The sequence below is a fragment of the Vipera ursinii genome (genome assembly GCF_947247035.1).
Source record: "Vipera ursinii genome assembly, chromosome: 4".
Classification (NCBI taxonomy): Eukaryota; Metazoa; Chordata; class Lepidosauria; order Squamata; family Viperidae; genus Vipera; species Vipera ursinii.
Window position 1 is genome coordinate 86,763,154 of NC_139514.1, and position 24,150 is coordinate 86,787,303.

The 24,150-nt window shown below is 36.9% G+C and overlaps 1 protein-coding gene across 2 annotated transcripts in view; it reads left to right on the forward strand.

The window, feature by feature from the left end:
* Nucleotides 1–24,150, forward strand: part of SLC9A2 (solute carrier family 9 member A2) — a 58,541-nt gene that overhangs the window by 20,517 nt on the left and 13,874 nt on the right. For both annotated transcript variants that reach the window (XM_083362992.1, XM_083362993.1), the window contains exons 3-9: nucleotides 6,475–6,725; nucleotides 12,084–12,301; nucleotides 15,954–16,156; nucleotides 17,107–17,196; nucleotides 17,730–17,800; nucleotides 18,117–18,278; nucleotides 18,816–18,915. In XM_083362992.1, coding sequence (XP_083219118.1) covers nucleotides 6,475–6,725; nucleotides 12,084–12,301; nucleotides 15,954–16,156; nucleotides 17,107–17,196; nucleotides 17,730–17,800; nucleotides 18,117–18,278; nucleotides 18,816–18,915 — 1,095 coding nt within the window. The remainder of the gene's footprint in view (nucleotides 1–6,474; nucleotides 6,726–12,083; nucleotides 12,302–15,953; nucleotides 16,157–17,106; nucleotides 17,197–17,729; nucleotides 17,801–18,116; nucleotides 18,279–18,815; nucleotides 18,916–24,150) is intronic.

Genomic DNA, 24,150 nt, shown 5'->3' on the forward strand with positions numbered 1-24,150 from the left:
GAATGCAGCTCATTAAAAGGTGGTGTTAATCTTTTTTAAAAAACAAAAACCAAATTCTTAAGTTGTCTAGCTATTGTTCATGTTAAAATAGAAAAATGATAACCTAACATTTAATACTTAATAAGAATAAACCTATGTTCCTATAATATGGTAAGAAATGTAAACTACATATTACACATACTTTAGCTATAGTGAAATCTTATTTATTTATTTGAATTCATTAGCTGCCTAATTCCAATGGTCATTTATTTAATTTTAAACTAAAAAGAAAACTTAGAAAACAAGCATACAGAGTTTGTATGCTGAATTTAAACTTTCATTCAGAAAAAAGCTTCAATACTTTTATTATGGCTACATTACAAGTAATTCTGCTACAATCACAAGCCCACAAGTACTTATTTCACTATTTTAAGCTCATCACAGAGGCAGCTCTATCAAGTAACCAGATGGAGGATTAGTAAATTTCCCCATAGGAAAGTTCTATCTAAAAGTCATAAATAGAAACAGTTTATAGCAATGTCTTTGGCAACTGAAATTTTTTGAATTAAGTTTTATATTAATTTTTCTATCCTACTTTTAAAAAAGTTAAAAAAAGAAAAGATGAATATAGGAGTGGCTGAAAATTAATGGCCATCCATACAACAATGAATGAAAATGAATGAATGAAAATAGTATTTGGTGGCTACATCCCTGTTCATCACATAGATTTTATGCCATGACAACATGAGTTAGTTTTCAACGTGTCATAAGATTTTTTACCTCCAACAACCTCCAATATGCATCTCATATTCAGCAAGAGGAAGAGATAAAAATGTGCTGGGCTGAACCACTTTAGGAAATTGGCAGATTAATACTTTATAAAATTTTGCCTCACTTTACATAATAAAGTTTCTTATTCATGTACAGTTCTCATAATGAAGAAGGTTCATATTTGCCTTTCCCCTCCATTTGCATTTTAATGGAGCATGCAATGTGCAATTGCCACCGTCTGGAAAAGTATTGCAGTTTCATTCTGCAGAATATAAGCAAGATTAATATCTATCTTTAATGGTTGATATTAGATATGCACCAGGAATGCCTGGGGAGTAGAACAAGGAAGTGAGCAGGCTGTTTCAAATTGAGATGGGAGCACATGCTCAGATTTCTATTTCTGTCTCTGCATCAGAGAAGTAAAATGCACTGGCACCTCCTTTCACTATTTCCAGCTTTTTTGTGTGGTCTAATTCCTTGTTGCTTGTAATATGGTTACTGCTTTCTCACAGGCTAATGAGATACAATTTCTCCAAAGATGGCTAATAGGATACGCATACTGTGCCTCTTGCCTGTGCATCCAGTTTACAGCAAGTATAGCAATCATGTTTTGCTTCTTTTTTCTGCAACCACATATAACTTAGGACAAGATATGGTTAATTTGATATTGTTGACAAATTATTGTTCAATTACATGCTATTTGATTAATAATAGAAAACATTATCTGAAGTTGGAAAGAGCAACAAAGAATTATAGGTAAGAATGAAGTTGTCTGGAGTTTTACAAAGCCCTAAGACTAAGTCCAACAAAATGAATTTTAATGTGGAGAAAAGCAAAATTTTACATTTAGGCAGGAAAAACCAAAGGTACAAGTACAGAATGGGTGAGACCTGGCTTAAAAACAGCAACTGTGAGAGGGACGTTGGAGTCCTAGTGGACGATCACTTGACTATGAGCCAGCAGTGTGCAGCAGCAGCCAAAAAAGCTAATACAATCCTGGGTTATATAAACAGAGGCATAGAATCATGATCACATGAAGTACTAGTACTGCTTTATAAAATCCTAGTAAGACCACACCTGGAATACTACAACCAATTTTGGTCACCATACTACAAAAAAGATTTTGAGACTTTGGAAAAAGTTCAAAGAAGAACAACTAAAATGATCAAAGGCCTGGAGACTAAAACATATGAAGAACGGTTGCAGGACTTGGGTTTGGCTTCTCTAAAGAAAAGAAACATGATAGCAGGGTTCCAGTATTTGAGGGCCTGCCACAAAGAGGGCATCAAACTATTCTCCAAAGCACCAGAGGGCAGGACAAGAAACAATGGTTGGAACTGACTAAAGAGAAGCAACCTGGAATTAAGGAGAAACTTCCCAACAGTGAGGACAGTTAACCAGTGGAACAGCTTGCCTTCAGAAATTGTGGGCGCTCCATCACTGGAAGTTTTTAAGAAGAGACTGGACAGTCATTTGTCTGAGATGGTATAGGTTCTCCTGCTTGAGTGGGGGGCTGGACTAGAAGACCTCCAAGGTCTCTTCTAGATTCTATTCTATTCTATTCTATTCTATTCTATTCTATTCTATTCTATTCTATTCTATTCTATTCTATTCTATTCTATTCTATTCTATTCTATTCTATTCTATTCTATTCTATTCTATTTTCTGGAAGTTGAGTCATGTCAACTGGACTTCATTTTTATTTTTTTGGTTTGAAATGTTTCATTGCTTATCCAAGTAGCTTCTTCAGTCTGAGCAAGATTGGTAAGGGGGACCTGATATATGTCCTCCAAGATGGTTTCCTTTCATCTAATCTGAATAGGCTCCTTAGGTGAGTAGGCAGAGAGTCCTTAAGGATTGTTGTTCTTAAATACTTCTCTTAGATGAGTAATTAAATGTGACCTCAATCATGAACCTGTGAAGTGGTCTTGATCTTCTTGGGGACTGATGCAAGACAAGCATAAAAACTCGGAGACTGTTTGTGTCTGAGGCCTTCTCCTCTATTGAGGAAGGATTTTCCAATTTTGGCATAAACGGATTCCTTCACTCCTCTCACAAACTCCTCTTTGGGAGAGGAGTGAAGGAATCCATTTATGCTAAATCCAAACTCCTCTTTGAGACAACACCCTGCTCTGGTGCTCTGAGCTTAGTTGTTCTCTTGTAGATGTTTCATTACCCAAACTAGGTAACATCACTTAGGAGTGGGGTTTGCTCTCAATTTATGTTTCAGTGACTTGTCCTGTTAATGTTGGAGATAAGACCACTTCACAGATTCACCAGGAAGATCACACTTAACAAACCATCTAAGAGAAGGATTTAGGAGCAAGGACCCTTAATGACTCTCTGCCTACTCACCTAATGAGCCTATTCAAATTCAGTGAGAAATCTGAAGGACATACATGCAGTCCCCTAACCAATTTGCTCAAACTGAAGTAGCTACTTGGATAAGCAGACAAAGGGTTCAAAAATAAATAAACAAAAAGGCCAGCTACCATGACTCAGCTACTAGACAACTACCTAGATCACTGAGAATCATCATTGACATAAAATAAAAATTTTAATACATTGTATTTGTTATTAGAAATTATACCAACATTCATAAGTTTTTCTTAAGTTTTTTATTCTTCATTACTAATTTAATTTTGAAGTAAGAATACTTATGAACTAGAGAGTATAACCTTTATCTCAGCAGTGAAAGTAACTTTAAATAAGATTTCAATAATCAAAATCTTCAATTATCAAGTCAGCTGAACAGGAGTCAGCCAAACTTTTCTGTAAAGGGCTGGATCCCCCCCATCTTTCATCTCCATGGTCACAGCTGATATTATTTTATCCAAGGAATCTGGCAGAAACTGAATGGCACCAGCCCACCAGCCAGCAAGGAGGCTGCTGATACATGACTGCTGCTGCCCAGGATGCCTGGTCACTTGGCCCTATCTTTCACCCCAAGAGCTCTGCTGATGCTTAGGCCTGGCGATCTGCAAGCTGTAGTTTGCTGGTCCCAGCACTAGAGTACAGATACATATTTTTATTATTATGTAATGGATAAATACATTTCAAATATTTTGAGGAGTCAAAGTATTAATTAACTTCTTAATTTACAATGGCTTTGTAGAAAGTTCTAGAATAAATAATGCAGGTTTGGAGAAAATATGAATGTCAGGACAAGTGTCATCATATTTCAATATCTACAGGCAGTCATTAAGGAAGTTATCTGTTGGCTGGAGAAGGTGTCCGAGCATGCACAGTCTTATTGCGCTGAGGTAACCAGGTGTCATGGTTCTGACAAATGCAGTACTTCAAAGAACTTCAAGGCATTGTTTACCTTAAACAATCTTTTAATATAGTTGCTTAGCTTCCGCATGTACATATTGAAAGCCAAAATCTGAATTCTCCTCCCCTGAACACATCGTATCAAGCACAATTCCCTCCCTTAATTAAATGTCATAAATCACATTCTCCAATTAGTTTAAAAAGAAAACGTTCCCTCCTGTTTAACAACCGGCCAAATTCTTATCTTCTCTTATTACAAAGTCTTGAGATACATTCTTCCTACTCCACCCCCCCTCCTTGTCCACTAATTCTAACTCTAAAAGTAATATATGAGTTAAAGGAAGGCTACATCTCCCTATGTTGTCAAGCAAGAACATCTGATGTTAGCAGCATTGGCACAAGGAGTAAATACAGTAAACAGTGGTTTGGATTAAATGGTGGTTTATATTACACTATCTACAAATATACACCAGGAACAAAATACATACACATGGTAATACAACAAACTCCAACACACAGCAATTACAGCAGGAAACGGATAAGAGAGAGAAAGACTCCAGCAAGGCCTTTACTTTTATACTCAAGCTCTTAAAGGGATACAGACTCTTGCGGAGTCATTCCTAACATCGCATCATTCATCTCACATTATACAAGCTGGTTAGCTTCTAAATCATTATCTTGGCATAAGGCCTTATCAATATGCTAATGGCAATCATGCTTTGCCAACTTAGGCTGGAGAGAAGATGCTATTAAAAGCTTTGATGGACTAGAAGATAGATCAAAATAAACAGTTTCAATAGTTAGAAGCTATATACTAAAGCTGAGCGACATTTGTGGGCCTTTGGTGGCGCAGTGGTTAGAATGCAGTACTGCAGAGCTAATTCTGCCTACAGCTATCCTGAGTTGACTCAGCCTTCTATCTCTGAGGTCAGTAAAATGAGGACCCAGTTTGTTGGGGGCAATATGCTGACATTATAAACTGCTTGGAGATTGTTGTAAAGCACTATGGAACAGTATATAAATCTAAGTGCTACTGCTATGGTATTTTGGATTGGGCAACCCTGATAGTAACTCTCATGCTCATTGTGTGGATAAATTGCTCAGTGTTATGTTTGTGAAATCATCTTGAAAGCTACATTTGTTCCATCTGCTATGAAATGATTGGTGATGTCCCCAATCTACCATATTTATTCAATTTATTCCTAAGTTCAATTAAAGTCTTGGTTATTACTTTTAAAGTCCTATTTGGTTAAGCTAGAAAGTTTTTAAGAAGACTCCCAACACTTGCTTATTTTGAATGGCTAAAGGTGTCTGGGGTATCCGTTCAATTCAGTTCAACTGAATTTCAATTTATTGCAGTAAAAGATCAGTATTGGGCTGTCATAATCTTGTCTACTGAAAAGTTATTGTATTTTTGTTTTATCCTTTTTCAGTTTTGCTGCATGTTTTGTTGTACTTATAAACTGCCATGCAATATACAGTTTTAGAAAATTAAGAAAAGCTGATCCAGTTCTGAAAGCTGAATAATTTAAATAGTTTTGTGAAAGCGTTTCATCATCACTTTGACAAATAATTCTTTCAAAGTCTTTGCTAACCTTGATAATTGAGAAATGACCTAGTAAGTTGATAGGACTGTTCCTCTAAGAGCAGAAAGGGATGCTTGTTTGACTAAAGGAGCAATGAGAAAATGAAATGAGACAAATAAAGCAATGTTGGCAGAAGAATCTGAATGGATTTGATCAGATATGGACTAGAGCATGGTTTAAAGCCTATTGCATGGGAGAGATGACAGCAAACACTTATTCTTTACCACCAAGATGACTAATCTTTTTGATAACTATTGGATTCAGGTCCACAAGAAAATAAAGGCTTTTTGCTAGTCTAGGGTGATTACGTAATACATTGTAGATAAAAACAGTCTTATCCCTGTCATCTGGCTGCTATGACTGTAACTTTAGCTCCTGCTTGCCTAGTTTAAATGAATGTTTTTAAACGTATTTAGTCTGTAGATATGGACAAATGTTTATCTTTGTTCTTTGTGCATTATGAATACTAAACTATGTAGAGCTTTGGGTTTTGTTTTTAAAAAAGTGTTGGAGCACATGGAGGCATGAATGTAGCGTTTCTGCTAATAGAGCTGATCCTTTTCTCAGAATTATGTGGTAGCTGCTGAATCACCTTTTGGGTACTGATCCAAAATACTTTAGTCTTACAAATACCCTAATGGATGAAATCACCTGCTGTCTTTCTTTCTTCATTCCCCCCCCCCCCCCGATTTTCAGCATGGCTGAAAGATAAATATTGGCTCTTTTATCATATATTCCTATTTTTTCATTTGTTCTACTTTCTGAGATTACTTAATAGCAATAGAGTGTAATTTACATTTCCAGTTAAAATAACTGTAACATTATTTCGAAAGGTATCTAAAAAACTAAACTTTTCTCTTCATAGGTCCTGTACAACTTGTTCAAATCTTTGTGCCAGATGCATACAATTGAGGCCATTGACATATTTGCTGGAATTGCTAATTTTTTTGTAGTTGGCATTGGTGGAGTTTTGATTGGAATCATTCTTGGATTTGTAGCAGCGTTTACTACTCGTTTCACCCATAAAATTCGAGTGATTGAGCCACTGTTTGTCTTCTTATACAGTTACCTATCGTACATAACAGCTGAAATGTTTCACCTTTCAGGGATTATGGCGTAAGTATATAAAAAAACAAGCAAACAACAAACTTTGGCTAAGAATATCTTGCATGAATTATTAATAGTAATTTATGGTCTTCATTTTTTTTTAAAAAAGGATCTAGTTTCCAAATTCAAAAGCAATAATATTTAACAAGTTCGGTGTCCATTATGGTAAACATGCAAATGTTCAGTGCTCAATTTTTTTCAAATTAGTTATGATTTGTTTGGTTTTGTGACAAGTTGTTTTAACTAGCAGTCTAAGTTAATATACTCAGCCAGTTTTGTTGTTGTTGTTGTTAGTTGCAAAGTCGTGTCCGACCCATCGCAACCCCATTGACAATGTTCCTCCAGGCCTTCCTGTCCTCTACCATCTTCTGGAGTCCATTTAAGCTCACGCCTACTGCTTCAGTGACTCCATCCAGCCAACTCACTCTCTATCATCCCCTTCTTTTCTTATCCTCAACCTTTTCCAGCATTAGGCTCTTCTCCAGTGAGTCCTTCCTTCTCATTAGGTGGCCAAAGTATTTGAATTTCAGCTTCAGGATCTGACCTTCTAAAGAGCAGTCAGGGTTGATCTCCTCTAGGACTGACCGGTTTGATTGCCTTGCAGTCCAAGGGACTCACAGGAGTCTTCTCCAGCACCAAAGTTCAAAGGCCTCAATTCTTTGGTGCTCAGCCTTTCTTATGGTCCAACTTTCACAGCCATACATTGCAACTGGGAAGACCATAGCCTTGACTATACGCACTTTTGTTGGCAGGGTGAGGTCTCTGCTTTTTAGTGTGCTGTCTAGATTTGCCATGGCTTTCCTCCCGAGGAGCAAGCGTCTTTTAATTTCTTGACTGCAGTCCCCGTCTGCAGTGATCTTGGAGCCCAGGAAAATAAAATCTGTCACTACCTCCATTTCCTCCCCATCTATTGCCAGGAATTGAGAAGGCCGGATGCCATGATCTTGGTTTTCTTAATGTTAAGTTTCGAGCCAACTTTTGCACTCTCCTTCACTCTCAACAAGAGGCTCTTTAGTTCCTCTTCACTTTCTGCCACTAGAGTGGTATCATCTACATATCTTAGGTTGATATTTCTTCTGGCAATCTTAATTCCAATTTTTGATTCATCTAGCCCTGCCTTTCTCATGATATGCCCTGCATATAAGTTAAACAGGCAGGGTGACAGTATACAGCCTTGCCGGACTCCTTTCCCAATTTTGAACAAATCAGTGGTTCCATGTCCAGTTCTCACTGTTCCTTCTTGACCCACATATAGGTTTCTCAAGAGACAAATAAAATGGTCTGGTACTCCCATCTCTTTAAGAACTTGCCACAGTTTGTTGTGATCCACACAATCAAAGGCTTTAACATAGTCAATGAAGCAGAAGTAGATGTTTTTCTGGAACTCCCTAGCTTTCTCCATGATCCAATATATGTTGGCAATTTGATCTCTAGTTCCTCTGCCTCTTCGAAATCCTGCCTGTACTTCTGGTAGTTCTCGATCCACATACTGCTGGAGTCTAGCTTCTTTGGCACTGCCTTTCTTTGGAATTGGAATGTAAACTGATCTTTTTCAATATTGTGGCCACAGTTGAGTTTTCCAAATTTGCTGGCAAACTTAGTGTAGCACTTTTACTGCATCGTCTTGTTCTATTATTATTATTATTATTATTATTATTATTATTATTATTATTATTATTATTACTATTATTATTATTATTTATTAAATTTATATGCTGCCCTTCTCCCTAAGGACTCAGGGCAGCTCACAACAATAAAAAATTAAAAAACATAGAATACAAAGATTAAAAAAGAATTAAACAATAAATAAAGAAATAAAGAACAATTTAAGCCGATAAAAACCAAATTTAAAAACCATGATCAGTCCAGGCCCGCTTCTTGGAACAACCACGTCTTCAGGTCATGGCGGAAGGATCGAAGGTCAGGGGCTGTCCACAGCTCCGGAGGCAGTTCATTCCAGAGAAAATATAATATATGCAAAAGTGATTTCTATTTTAAAGCTTCTTTCTACTGCACACTTTATAAGATAGCCTTAGTCAAACTAGTAAGCTTCAGCCTTCAATTCCTTTCTCATCTTTAAATTATTTTAAAATATTTGTTGAAAATCTATATATCACAAACATTATAAAGTGTTGAATAAATAACAGATAAAAAACAACATATTATGATTATTTTATTTCATCACAGGGACTGATATATTTATATATTTAGCAAAATGAATGTTTCCCTCTCGTATAATGTGAAATATGTTGTATTTCTTGCTTTTTAGTGTCACATTTCAATTTTTAACAATCTACTTTGAATATTTTAGTGATACAATGCATTACTAAAAACAAAGTTTTCACATAGCTAATTAATTATTTCCAATATTTTAATGTAGAAAAATGTGAATGAACTAATAAGGCTTAAATTTGAAAAATAGATTTCATTGCTTAAACTGTAAAAGTAGAAATTTATTTAATTGAGCATTTTGTTAAATATAAAATACTATATTAATTTACCTAACTTTTACGAACACCATCTATACCTTATTCTCATTAACAGCATTTGTGTGGTTTTCAATTTCCCCCTAATTCTGATATTAATTTCAGCATTCATAAATATGATTCATCAATTAATCTTTAAAATGCCTCAAGATTATTTACTGTGTTGTGAAGACTATCATAGGTACTATTATTATGGAACATTCATATATGAACCTTATGAATGTTTCTTATAAAATCCTATTGCTTTTCTGGTGCTGTTTTTGCTGAGAAAGGTATGTCTTTTAATATAATATGTAGAAAATAGGTATCCATCAATTGTTATCAAATTAGGCCAGATTATTTTAATTATGATTTCTTAAATAAGCTGCAATGGCTCAATCACACATAGTGCTAAGCCACTATAGCTGGATTTCCATTTCTAGCTAAGCTAGAATCAATTTATATTATGGCTAAGTGTAAGGACCTACCTCAGCTAAGCACCCAAGAAAGAAGAACAAGCATTGTCTCAAAAGGAAACTTTTGTTAGTGACAGCAGGGAATCAAGGTGAGATCTGAGAGTAAAACCCACAAAGTAATATATTACAAGTAGCATTCAATACTCCTATCCCCAGTGTCCCAGTGTTCATTTGAATCCCAGCCAATCCACAGGTGGCATTGTGTTTGGTAACCGGTCTTTTCAGAGGGCTCTTCAAGGTCTGTCTCATTTTCCATTTCTTCTGGCTCCAAGCACAAATCATCTCTCAGATAAGGGTGAGACATTCCATCTCCTGGGGGAAGGGCAACAAGGCAACAAAGCAGACAGTGCAAAGCATCCCCAAAGGCTCCCCCCTCCCAGCAGAATGGCAAGTAATAAAGAAAGATATAAAGCTAAAATAACTAAGGATACATTAATTTGGGGCCTGACACTAAGCATTTAATGGATTGAGCTACTAAATTATTTTCTAGCCTAATATACTATAGATTTATATATACATACGTAATAAAAAAGAATGTAATAGAATATTGGATGTTAAGTTTCTTTTTTCATAAAGTATTTTCAATAGATTTGCATAATTCCTATACTGTATATCACAAAATATAGAAGGGGAGCCAGGAAACTTAAGAATGAATTGCGAAAAAGCTAAAAGAGTATAACATGATCTAGATTTTTCCATTCACTGGACAGAAACTGCCATTTTGTACAGGCTGATTTTCATTACTGGTAGGTCTGCCCAGTCTATCTAAATGGTTTTAGATAAATGGAAGTGATTACCTAGGAATATTTAAATAAACTGAAATCAATATACTGAGGATTTCTGCATTAGTATTTCTTTTACAAGACATACAAACAAAATACAAGTCAAACCACGTGTAATATCTTGTATGTAGAACAGTAATCATTCAGATCATCAGGACCTAAATTTATAAATACAGTCAATCAGAACAGAATAATTTGCACGTTATCCCTGCTTTTATAGATGAATTCCACATTTCTGCTGTTATTACTAATCAAACACAGACAACCCCGGTCATAAAAAAATATCCATATAAACTTACAACTGAACTAAAAGGAACATTATAACTAACTTTCAGTATACTATTAAGAGTTCTGAAACTTAATGAAAGTTCCTAGAATTGTCTAGTGTAGGTCTTCACATTTTGTTGGTGATGCAGCCATTATGAGAGGATCTGATAAATGGTCACTCTGTAGTTCTGGGCCACTTCAGAGATGAGGTGAAAGTGTAAAATGAAGACAGGAATTGCAGCCCCATAGCACAGGAGAACTTTCTTACTTCCTCTTTTGTGTCACAATATTTTCTGGCTATTAGAAACCATAGAATGGCATGGGAACTATTGTAGAAAACTTCCTGTGGCTTTTCTGCTTGGTCAGATATGCTCTGTATCATCCTGGGGATTTAGCAAAGATTCCTAACTAAGCTGCTTTAAATAGGTACCTAAAACTGCAACTCATGTTTGCATCTAAGAATAATAGACTACTTCTATAGCATTGATAATCAGCAGATGGTAAAGTGACTGGAAGGTGACTTCAGCTTAGTTCAGCTTACTTTACCTTATATAAAAATATAATACATACCTTGACCAAAATATATAATAATAACCAGGGCTTTTTTTGTCATAGAACGCTCAGAACAGAGTTCCGGCACCTTTTTCTTTTACAAAAAAAGCACTGATAATAACTAAACTCATCAGAAGCAGTAGCAAATCCAGTTTGTATAATCTCTGAAACATTTGTTCCAGGAAGATATTTGATAGCAACAATATCATGGAACACATCTTAAAGTTCAAGATTAAAACAGGAAACACTGCAATACCACCCACTCATGATATCTATTTGCAGTCTTTCTGACATCATGAAATGGTATATTTTTAAAGTGAAATCATAATCACATTGAATATCACAGTGCTGAATAACCAAAGGGAGGACAAATAATTATAGTATCGACCTGGCCTATATTCGAGAGCATCGAATGTCCTTTCAGAGTGGCAAAAGCCAAAGAGAATGATAACTTTCCATTTTCTACAAGCAAGTAACAAGTCTTTGTTAGAAGAGTTAACTGCAGAGGGGTCCACACTATGCATTATGTTGATTGCATAAAAGCCTGTAATGTTCCCAAGATCTTATTATATGGTATCAAGAAATGTGTTCAGCAATGTAAAAAGAAATTCAATTTTACTGAACTCAGTGACATTAACTCCTATAACGATTCTGAGTCATATTTATTTTTTTATTGGATTTTTTGCCTCCTATCTCACTAATACGGTGACTCTGGACATTTTATTGGAGTAACAACAGGTGCATGTTACTCAAGTGTTTTCAGTAAAAATATACAGTAGTATTTGTAATAAAAATTCAGAGAAACTGAACATTTTTTTCCTGCAGGATTACAGCATGTGCCATGACCATGAATAAATACGTGGAGGAGAATGTTTCTCAGAAGTCCTATACTACTATAAAATATTTCATGAAAATGCTGAGCAGTGTCAGTGAAACTCTTATCTTTATTTTCATGGGAGTATCTACAGTAGGAAAAAACCATGAATGGAACTGGGCCTTTGTTTGCTTCACTCTGCTATTTTGTTTGATTTGGCGTTCATTAGGTAAGAGCTGCTTAAAGCTTTCTAAATTGCACTTCAACCTACTTTACTACTGAAGTATGATTATCTTTTAGATAATGGAACTGGATCTTTGACAAAGAAATATCCTTTTTAAAGTTAAAGGTTTTTTACAGTGATAGAGGAAAATCTTTACAAATGACTCTTTGAGTAAACCAATTTTTGGTCAGTGAACCCAATAATTATATAAGGAAGGAAGAAGGTAGAATTTGGCAGAGATAACCATACATCTCAGATTTTCAGCTTCCAGCTAATAGGGAGTCTCTTCTTTTATAGAAATTCCTGGGGAATTATTGGCTTGGCTATCTTAAAACTGCAAAGGGTAGGGGATGCATTTAATTTGTATTCTTCTTATTTTAGATTATAGTAAATGTGCTATTTTCATTAGAAAAACATTTACAATTATAGTAAAAAAAATCAGCCATGATGTATGCATGTATGTATATTTCTATAATACCAGTAGATTATGTCTTGTTTCTGAGGAACTGTGTTACCTTAAATGTAAGTATTCAAACATATTTATTTATTTTGATTTATGAGTTTTATAAGGCTGCCCAATTGCAAGAGCAACTGTAGTTGACTCACAATTTGAAGAAACATGAACATAAAATATTGTATCATATCTTTGCAAAATTAAAAAGCCAATAGGATAATGGGTTAACAGAAATAACTGGGACTAATCAATACATATGTCATTTAATGGTCTTATATATATGTTCATCCTATGATCTGCCTGAATGCTTGGGGTAGAGCTAGGTCATTAGATCAAAACCAGGATGTCCAAACCTCCAATGAATGATGTTAGAATTAGGCACTGCAACAGATAAACCATGCCCCTAATAATGCCTATAACTGACACTGTTATGGGGAAAGAACCCTAACATGCCTTCTCTGTCAGATGTCATGGGATGAGTAGAGACAATTAGGGATAGGCAGTTCTACAGGTAACTTGGATCTCTGCCATGAAAGATTTTATAGGAGATAATCAGTACCTTGAATAATGTCTGAAAGTTTATACGAAACCAGTTCACTTTGTGATGCAATGTGCTACCTAGGCACAATGAAGTGCATTTATAACTGTTCGCACCACTGTATTCTGAACCAATTAGAGCTTCTGAGTGGTTAACAAAAGCAACTCTATATGGAACATATTGTAGCAATGTAGACAACAGATGACTAGGGCATGAGTGATTGTGAGTCACACCCAGGAATGGGTGCAGTTGTATCAGCCAGGATGCAGCTATAATAAAAGAATCTTGAGGGAATGTACTATTCTTTTCCTCCTTCTTATATCTTTGTGAATTAGGGAAATGTCTGTCTGACCCACTTACGAACACTATCTGTCTTTATCTGTTTAAGATATATTTTACTCCTTGTTGCTTTAGTAATGGACCTGCATAACTTTGTCAAAGACATCTTCCTTATTATGCAGTCACGAGATGGGTTTATGCAAAGTTTTTGCTGCTTGTCCTTCCTATGGAGAATATTAATCAACAGCTATTTTTCAAATCTGGTCTCTGGCCTCATAACTTGAATAATACAGTTGGAATTCTAGCAAAAGCAGAGCCCAAGAGGATCCCAATATTTCACCCCGGTTCTGGTTGGGAGAGTTATTCCTTACCAAAGGGATCTCCAAAATTTACAACTATTAAGTCTTGCTAGTGTTAAAATAAACTGTATTTCCCCTTCCAGGGTACACAACCTTCAGGTACTGGGAAAGAATCTTGACAGCATAACTTGATCAGCCTAAGATGGAGATATATATTATACATCAGTATTTTGATAATACCTTACACCATTCTGATTTGTGACCTTACTCAACAGTTTCACGTACTATAGATGTTAAGTAAGACCAGAGAGAGGGTAGATCCTGAACAGTCTGTAACTGAATTAAATCTATCTCCCCTACCAAAACCAACTAGAAACAGTCCTGGAAATAGAAAGAGAACTGATGTAACACTGTACAGGTGAAACTCGAAAAATTAGAATATTGTGCAAAAGTTCATTTGTTTCAGTAATGCAATTTAAAAGGGGAAACTAATATATGAGATAGACTCATTACATGCAAAGCAAGATAGTTCAAGACGTGATTTGTCATAATTGTGATGATTATGGCTTACAGCTCATGAAAACCCCAAATCCACAATCTCAGAAAATTAGAATATTACATGCAATCAATAAAACAAGGAGTGTACATAGAACAATATAGGACCTCTGAAAAGTATAAGCATGCATATGTACTCAGTACTTGGTTTGGGCCCCTTTTGTAGCAATTACTGCCTCAATGCGGCGTGGCATGGAAGCTATCAGCCTGTGGCACTGCTGAGGTGTTATGGAAGACCAGGATGCTTCAATAGCAGCCTTCAGCTCTTCTGCATTGTTCGGTCTCATGTCTCTCATCTTTCTCTTGGCAATGCCCCATAGATTCTCTATGGGGTTCAGGTCAGGCGAGATTGCTGGCCAATCAAGCACAGTAATCCCATGGTCATTGAAACAGGTTTTGGTGCTTTTGGCAGTGTAGGCAGGTGCCAGGTCCTGCTGGAAAATGAAGTCAGCATCCCCATAAAGCTAGTCTGCGGAAGGAAGCATGAAGTGCTCCAAAATCTCCTGGTAGACGGCTGTGTTGACCCTGGACTTAATGAAGCACAGTGGACCAACACCAGCAGATGACATGGCTCCCCAAATCAACACAGACTGTGGAAACTTCACACTGGACTTCAAGCATCTTGCAGTGTGTGCCTCTCCATTCTTCCTCCAGACTCTGGGTCCTTGGTTTCCAAATGAGATGCAAAAGTTGCTCTCATCAGAAAAGAGGACTTTGGACCACTGAGCAACAGACCAGGTCTGTTTTTCTTTAGCCCAGGTAAGACGCTTCTGACGTTGTTTGTTGTTCAGGAGCGGCTTGACAAGAGGAATACGACATTTGAAGCCCATGTCCAGGATCCGTCTGTGTGTGGTGGCTCTTGCACTGACTCCAGCCTCAGTCCACTCCTTGTGAAAGTCCCCAACACTTTTGAATGGCCTTTTCCTGACAATCCTCTCCAGGCTGAGGTCATCCCTGCTGCTTGTGCACCTTTTTCTTCCACACTTTTCCCTTCCACATAACTTTCTATTAATGTGCTTTGATACAGCACTTTGGGAACATCCAACATCTTTTGCAATTACCTTTTGAGGCTTTCCCTCCTTATGGAGGGTGTCAATGATGATTTTCTGCACAACTCTCAGGTCAGCAGTCTTCCCCATGATTGTGATTCCTACTGAACCAGACTGAGAGACCATTTAAAGGCTCAGGAACCCTTTGCAGGTGTTACGGCTTAATTAGCTGATTAGAGTGGGACACTTTGAGCCTAGAATATTGCACCTTTTCACAATATTCTAATTATCTGAGATTGTGGATTTGGGGTTTTAATGAGCTGTAAGCCATAATCATCACAATTATGACAAATCACAGCTTGAACTATCTTGCTTTGAATGTAATGAGTCTATCTCATAGTTTCCCCTTTTAAGTTGCATTACTGAAATAAATGAACTTTTGCATGATATTCTAATTTTTCGAGTTTCACCTGTATTTTCCGTTCCTAAATTTTGATGCTGGTTAAAAGGATACCATGATCAATTTGTTTTGTTTTGTTTTTAGGAGTTTTTGCATTGACTCAGGTAATAAATGTATTTCGGACAATTCCTATAACATTTAAAGACCAGTTCATTATCGCCTATGGAGGCCTCCGAGGAGCTATATGTTTTTCTCTGGTCTTCCTTCTCCCTTCTGCTGTATTCCCTAGAAAGAAACTTTTCATTACTGCTGCTATCGTAGTGATATTCTTTACCGTGTTCATTCAGGTAAGAATATTTCCAATAGTTATATATACAATATAATTAATAGTTCTTTTCATAGAAAACCTGCAATTTGTCCAATTTACGATACTGTCGCACAAAAAGAAATTGCCAGAAATTGCATATGTCTGTGACTGAACATCTCAGATTTGTATCAAAGCCTATTTCTAGATCTTGTCTTATTCATTGACAATAACACCATCTATCCTATGAACTAGGCCTGCATCTTCAGCTTTATTTCTGATGCCTGCCTTGCTTTTCATCCTCCATTTGTTATATTCTCATTTTTTTTAAATTCCATTTATATCCCGCCCTTCTCCGAAGACTCAGGGCGACTTACAAGCTTAGCAGTAGCCTTCATTCTATGTATATGCCTGCTTATTAGGGCTTTCACACACACCCCAAGCGGCATTATTACAAAGTCAGCTTAATTGCCCCCAACAATCTGGGTCCTCATTTTACCTACCTCGGAAGGATGGAAGGCTGAGTCAACCTTGAGCCTGGTGGGATGCGAACCTGCACTAACTGCAGGCAGCTGGTGTTACTTAAGGAGGCATTAGCCCACTGCTCCACCAAGGCTCCACCAAGGCTCCACCAATATTGATTTGTGCAACATTACAAAACTCTATCCCTCTTGGATGTTAAATAATTTTTCTAGTTGGTGAAGTAATCAACTCTTGTCTTGAAATATTGAAGTATTTTCTGGTACCTTTCCTTATATTTGAGCCCCCTTGTAAACTTTATCTAATTCTCTTCATCAAAAATAATTAATCCGTACAATGTGAAATCTTTCCTCAAACTGCATCTCCTTTCACAACACAAATATTTGTAGTACAATGCTATACACTGGCCATTCATTTATTAAAATACACATTGAATAGAATATGAAAATGACATCATGGCAAATCATGTTGGGCTGAAGTGAATGTCATGCTTGTGTCTGCTCTTCTGTACAGGGAATGACAATTCGCCCACTGGTGGAGTTTCTTGATGTCAAAAGATCAAATAAGAAGCAACCAGCAGTCAGTGAAGAAATCTACTGCCGGGTATGTTTGCAATTTGAGGTGTATTACATGCCTTTTGGGAAATGCCCATAATCATGCTTCCCAAATTGTGCATGTTGTAATATTTTACATTTTTAAATTGGGACTTAACTATTTAATAAATGGAACTTTCAGTACTTCTTTTGGCCTAGAGTAGACCTAGAGGCCCTGTAAAAAACTGAGACACTAAAGATACCATGCACTGAGAAAAAGATACATACATCTAAATAACAAGCAGTGTGTTCAATTGGAGACACTTTCCTTTTCAAGTGGAGATAATGTAACATTTATAACATGTTTTGATTCACAATATTCCATCAAGTTTGTCTTGACTCTTAATAATGATTTCACACATAAATTTATTGTTGATTTTAAAAACAATTGTATTGGATAACAATTTATCTTATAAAATTCATTTCATAGTTATTTTGGTATTGATATTTTATTGGGTATAAAATCAAGATAACTTTCTTACAGAAACAGGTAATATATACATTTGTTTAATAATAATGTAATGACTTTTTTTTACATCCAAGTTCTTCGACCATATCAAGGCTGGTATTGAAGATGTGTGCGGACACTGGGGTCACAACTTTTGGAGAGATAAGTAAGTAGCATATTTAGTAATGATATAAAAGAACAAGTGGGAAAAAAATCAATGTATTATTTAAATTAATATTTACATTTTGAATATTATGAAATTTACAAATATATACTTTAAATTTAAGAATTATTTTTTTCAGAAAACATGAACATTTAATTTTCATTAATTTCTGTCACAAATTCAAAACTTCATTTCAGTTAGAAACTAATTCTCTAAATGTCTACAGTCAGAAGAATTTACTTTATAAAAACAAAATTTGCTACACTTTCAATTCATTTTAATTCAGGTTAATTAATAGAATGGTTCTTGCTTCTTACAGATTTATAAAATTTGATAAGAAGTACCTAAGAAGACTTTTAATTAAGGAAAAACAACCAAAATCAAGAATTGTTGCCCTTTACAAGAAACTGGAAATAAAACATGCCATTGAAATGGCAGAGAATGGGATGTTAAGCACAGTTCCATCTTTAGCTTCTATCAAGTAAGTTTTTATTTATTTATTTATTTAATTGATTTTATATACCGCCCTATTGCCGAAGGACTCAGGGCAGTTTACAGGGCGAATTAAAACAATACAAATAAATACAATTAAAATAGAATTAAATTAAGACTAGCCCACAATTAAAACAAATTAAAATTTAAAATTTAAAGTTAAATTAAAACCCCCTCAGTCCAGGCCACAAAGATCAAATAACCAAGTTTTCAGGTCCTGGCGAAACGAGCGAAGGTCTGGGGCAGTCCGAAGTTCCACCGGCAGTTCATTCCATAGGGCAGGCATTGATATGAATTATGAATTATGAATTAAATTCTCAAATATTTATGAATGAAAGAAACTATGGATCGTATCTACTTGGGAAAATTATAGATTTATTTAACATTTTATAAACTTGCACTTTAAAACATGATAAATGTGTTTTCTTTCTTTTAATTGATTTTCTATCTTTGAAAAAAATGTATAATTCATATTATTCCAATGAATCATCTGTTTAGTTCTATATTTTATCTCCTGTTACAACAGTGAACCTCAAGAAGGAGAAAAAATAAATACACCTTATTCTGGCCAAATGGATAACATAAGAGAGATTTTAACAAAAAATCTGTATCAGATACGGCAAAGAGTAAGTAAACAACAAGATATTAGAATAACATCTTGGTGTGGCTATATCTACTTTCTCAGAGGGCTATTTTTTTCCATTTTCCAGTAAAAACACTAGTATGTCAATTTAAAATGTAGATGCAGAAATAATTACTATTAAAATCAATGGAATTTATCTCCAAACAAATGTATTTAGGCTTATTGAATAAGAAAGGTGATGAATTGCTATGCAACAAAGAGAAATAATTATGTTTTTGCAAAAAGACTTAAGAAAAGTTTTGAAAAAGACAACTGGAACTGTTTTTAAATATGTGTCTCTTGATATTAAAATTGAGTATACAATGCCTGGAATATAAACACAGCATTACATGTTGGATCAGATATTTTGAATGCAAGGATGAACGTGCAGGCTACTCTTCATACATGTATTGTTGTTGTTAGCTGCGAAGTCGTGTCCAACCCATCGCGACCCTATGGACAACATTCCTCCAGGCCTTCCTGTCCTCTACCATCTTCTGGAGTCCATTTAAGCTCACGCCTACTGCTTCAGTGACTCCATCCAGCCACCTCATTCTCTGTCGTCCCCTTCTTCTATTGCCCTCAATCTTCCCCAGCATTAGGCTCTTCTCCAGGGAGTCCTTCCTTCTCATTAGGTGGCCAAAGTACTTGAGTTTTAGCTTCAGGATCTGGCCTTCTAAAGAGCAGTCGGGATTGATCTCCTCTAGGACTGACCGGTTTGATCGCCTTGCAGTCCAAGGGACTCGCAGGAGTCTTCTCCAGCACCACAGTTCAAAGGCCTCAATTCTTTGGCGCTCAGCCTTTCTTATGGTCCAGCTTTCACTACCATACATTGCAACTGGAAAGACCATAGCCTTGACTATACGCACTTTTGTTGACAGGGTGATGTCTCTGCTTTTTAGTGTGCTGTCTAGATTTGCCATGGCTTTCCTCCCCAGGAGCAAGCGTCTTTTAATTTCTTGGCTACAGTCCCCATCTGCAGTGATCTTGGAGCCCAGGAAAATAAAATCTGTCACTACCTCCATTTCTTCCCCATCTATTTGCCAGGAATTGAGAGGGCCAGATGCCATGATCTTGGTTTTCTTAATGTTAAGTTTCAACCCAAGTTTTGCACTCTCCTTCTTCACCTGCAACAAGAGGCTCTTTAGTTCTTCTTCACTTTCTGCCATTAGAGTGGTATCATCTGTGTATCTTAGGTTGTTGATATTTCTTCCGGCAATCTTAATTCCAACTTTTGATTCATCTAGCCCTGCCTTTCTCATGATGTGCTCTGCATATAAGTTAAATAGGCAGTGCGACAGTATACAGCCTTGCCGGACTCCTTTCCCAATTTTGAACCAATCAGTGGTTCCGTGTCCAGTTCTCACTGTTGCTTCTTGACCCGCATATAGGTTTCTCAAGAGACCAATAAGATGGTCTGGTACTCCCATCTCTTTAAGAACTTGCCACAGTTTGTTATGATCCACACAATCAAAGGCTTTAGCATAGTCAATGAAGCAGAAGTAGATGTTTTTCTGGAACTCCCTAGCTTTCTCCATGATCCAGCGTATGTTGGCAATTTGATCTCTAGTTCCTCTGCCTCTTCGAAATCCTGCCTGCACTTCTGGTAGTTCTCGATCCACATACTGCTGAAGTCTAGCTTGTAGGATTTTAAGCATGACTTTACTAGCATGAGAAATGAGTGCAATGGTGCGATAGTTTGAACATTCTTTGGCACTGCCTTTCTTAGGAATTGGAATGCAAACTGATCTTTTCCAATCCTGTGGCCACTGTTGAGTTTTCCAAATTTGCTGGCAAATTGAGTGTAGCACTTTTACTGCATTGTCTTTTAAGATTTTGAATAGCTCAGCTGGAATACTGTCACCTCCACTAGCTTTGTTGTTGCTCAGCTTTTCTAAGGCCCACTTCACTTCACATTCTAGGATGTCTGGCTCGAGGTCAGTGACCACCTCATTGTGATTATCAGGGACGTTAAGCTCATTCTTGTATAGTTCTTCTGTGTAATTTTGCCACCTCTTCTTAATCTCTTCTGCCTCTGTTAGGTCCCTGCCATTTTGGTCCTTTATCATGCCCATTTTTGCATTAAACGTTCCCTTCATTTCTCCAATTTTCTTGAAAAGATCTCTGGTCCTCCCTATTCTATTGTTTTCTTCTATTTCTTTGCACTGTTCATTTAAGAAGGCATTCTTATCTCTTCTAGCTATTCTCTGGAATTCTGCATTCAATTGGGTGTATCTTTCTTTTTCTCCCTTGCCTTTCGCTTCCCTCCTTTCCGCAGCTATTTGCAAAGCTTCCTCAGACAGCCATTTTGCTTTCTTGCATTTCTTTTTCTTTGGGATGGTTTTGGTTGCTACCTGTTGTACAATGTCACGAACCTCTGTCCATAGTTCTTCAGGCACTCTGTCTATCAGATCTAATTCCTTAAATCTATTTGTCACCTCTACTGTATATTCAACAGGGATATGATTTAATTCATACCTGACTGGCCTAGTGCTTTTCCCTACTTTCTTCAGTTTAAGCCTAAACTTTGCAAGGAGAAGCTCATGGTCTGAGCCACAGTCAGCTCCTGGTCTTGTTTTTACTGACTGTATAGAGCTTCTCCATCTTTGGCTGCAGAGCATATAGTCAATCTGATTTCTGTGTTGACCATCTGGTGATGTCCATGTGTAGAGCCGTCTCTTGGGTTGTTGGAAAAGAGTGTTTGCTATGACCATCGTATTCTCTTGACAGAATTCTATCAGCCTGTGCCCTGCTTCATTTTGCACTCCAAGGCCAAACTTGCCTGTTATTCCAGTTATCTTTTGGCTTCCTACTTTAGCATTCCAATCCCCCATGATGATAAGAACATCATTTTTTGGTGTTAGTTCTATAAGGTGCTGTAGTGCTTCATAGAACTGGTCAATTTCATCCTCTTCAGCACTGGTGGTTGGGGCATAGACTTGGACTACTGTGATATTGAATGGTTTGCCTTGGATTCGAACTGAGATCATTCTGTCATTATGAGGATTGTATCCCAGTATTGCTTTTCCTACTCTTTTATTGACTATGAAGGCTACTCCATTTCTTCTGAAGGATTCTTGCCCACAGTAGTATACCTGATGGTCATCTGAATTAAATTCACCCATTCCTGTCCATTTTAGTTCGCTGATACCTAAGATGTCAATGTTCAGTCTTGTCATCTCTTGTTTGACCACGTCCAGTTTTCCTTGATTCATGGATCTTACATTCCAGGTTCCTATGGAGAAAAAAATCTTTACAGCATCGGACTTTCCTTTCACCACCAGACACATCCACAGCTGAGCGTCCTTTCGGCTTTGGCCCAGTCGCTTCATTCTTTCTGGCGCTACTAGTACTAGCCCTCTGCTCTTCCCCAGTAGCATATTGGACGCCTTCCGACCTGAGGGGCTCATCTTCCAGCGTCATATCGTTTTGCCTTTTGGTACTGTCCATAGGGTTTTCATGGCAAAGATACTGGAGTGGTTTGCCATTTCCTTCTCCAGTGGATCACGTTTTGTCAGAACTCTCTGCTATGACCTGTCCGTCTTGGGTGGCCCTGCACGGCATAGCTCATAGCTTCATTGAATTACGCAAGCCCCTTCGCCACGACAAGGCAGTAATCCATGAAGGGGTCATACATGTATAGTTAGTTGTAAACATATGCCACATTTTCCCATGCTTACCCCCAGTGATTTCTGTTGTAATAAAAATGACATGAGCCTTGTTCATCTTACATTTAACATACAGAAAAGAAAAACTTAGATTTGTCACTGACATTGGCAATAGAAACATACCAATTTTTTTTGTTTGCTAGGAAGGACAGATACCTATAAAGAACAGCAAAATAGCTGAATGTTCATTGCCAATGAACAAGTTTTGTAATCCTGTGTGTGTGTGTGTGTGTTTTGGTGGTGAGGAGAAGAAACTGATAATTTCCCCCTTATTCCTAGCAAAACCCCACCTATTGGAGTATAATCTACAGCCCATCAGTTGCTGTTGAACAGGTTATCTGAGGCTCCATGTGGTGAAGAATAGAATTAAGAGTTTGTGTGATGATGTATTTTTTTCACTGAAATCAGATTCAAGCATACTTCTGAATACCCAGGGAGGATTCCCAACTCAGTCAATCATATAGTCAACCAGTAGGCTGCATGTCTTCAAAGTTTCATACTCCAATTAATCAAACTCAGAGAGAACCTACGAAAGATCCCATGGATGAAAATCCTAAAGGGGAAAACAACCCAAGAAATGCGGGAAACCCTGAAAAATGTGATCACAAAAGCCCAGACAAGCACAATACTACTGAGAAAGAAAAACAAGAAATCCAAGAAAAACCAGCATGGTTGCACAAAAATCTCTCTAACAAACTGAAAGACAAAAAGGACAAATACAAAAAATGGAAAGAGGGACACATAACCAAGGCTGATTATCAGCAGACAGCCAGAACATGCAAAGAAGAAGTCAGGAAAGCAAAGGCTCAGAACGAACAAAGACTCGCAGCAGAAATCAAGGACAATAAAAAAAGTTTCTTCCAACATATTAAGAAGAAGAAAGAAGTCAAGGAAACTGTAGACCCATTAAAGAGTGAAGATGGCAAGGAAATTACAGGCAACAGAGAGAAAGCAGAGCTGCTTAACTCATACTTTGTGTCAGTATTCTGACTCTGACTGTTGTTTAATGATTTATCCCCTTGCTGAGACCCCTGTGCCTGGCCTGTATAAGCAGATACTATCACTGTTAACAGCCTTTGCAAGATAGCAGAACTCATGAAAGTACCTTTTATCATCCAGAAGTATCTTTATTTGCACCCAGAGAAGATTACAGCAAACAAGATGTGGTAGATGATGAATGGACGGTATTCCAAGGTCAAAAGACAGTAATGGGACCTACTGTGTCTGCATGTTATGATGGGAGGTGAAGCACGGAGGAAGGAGAAGCAGAAAGTACGTCCCAGAATGGGAGGGGTGAAAGTACGGAGTTAAGAAAGAGGAGGAAGTACATCACAAAATGGGAGGGATTGGCTGACCACATTAGCATAATGTTGCAATTCCCCAAACAACCACATGGTGGCAGCAGGATATGCATAACATAGTTCTGACATGACAGCACAGTCAGTCTTCACACAAAAAGAAACTATAGCCCAACATATCAAAAAACCCATTGCAAAAGACATACTAGAAACAAAAATTAAAATAAGCAAGAAAATGGTAAGTGAACTCCTATCTGACCTTGACAAGTATAA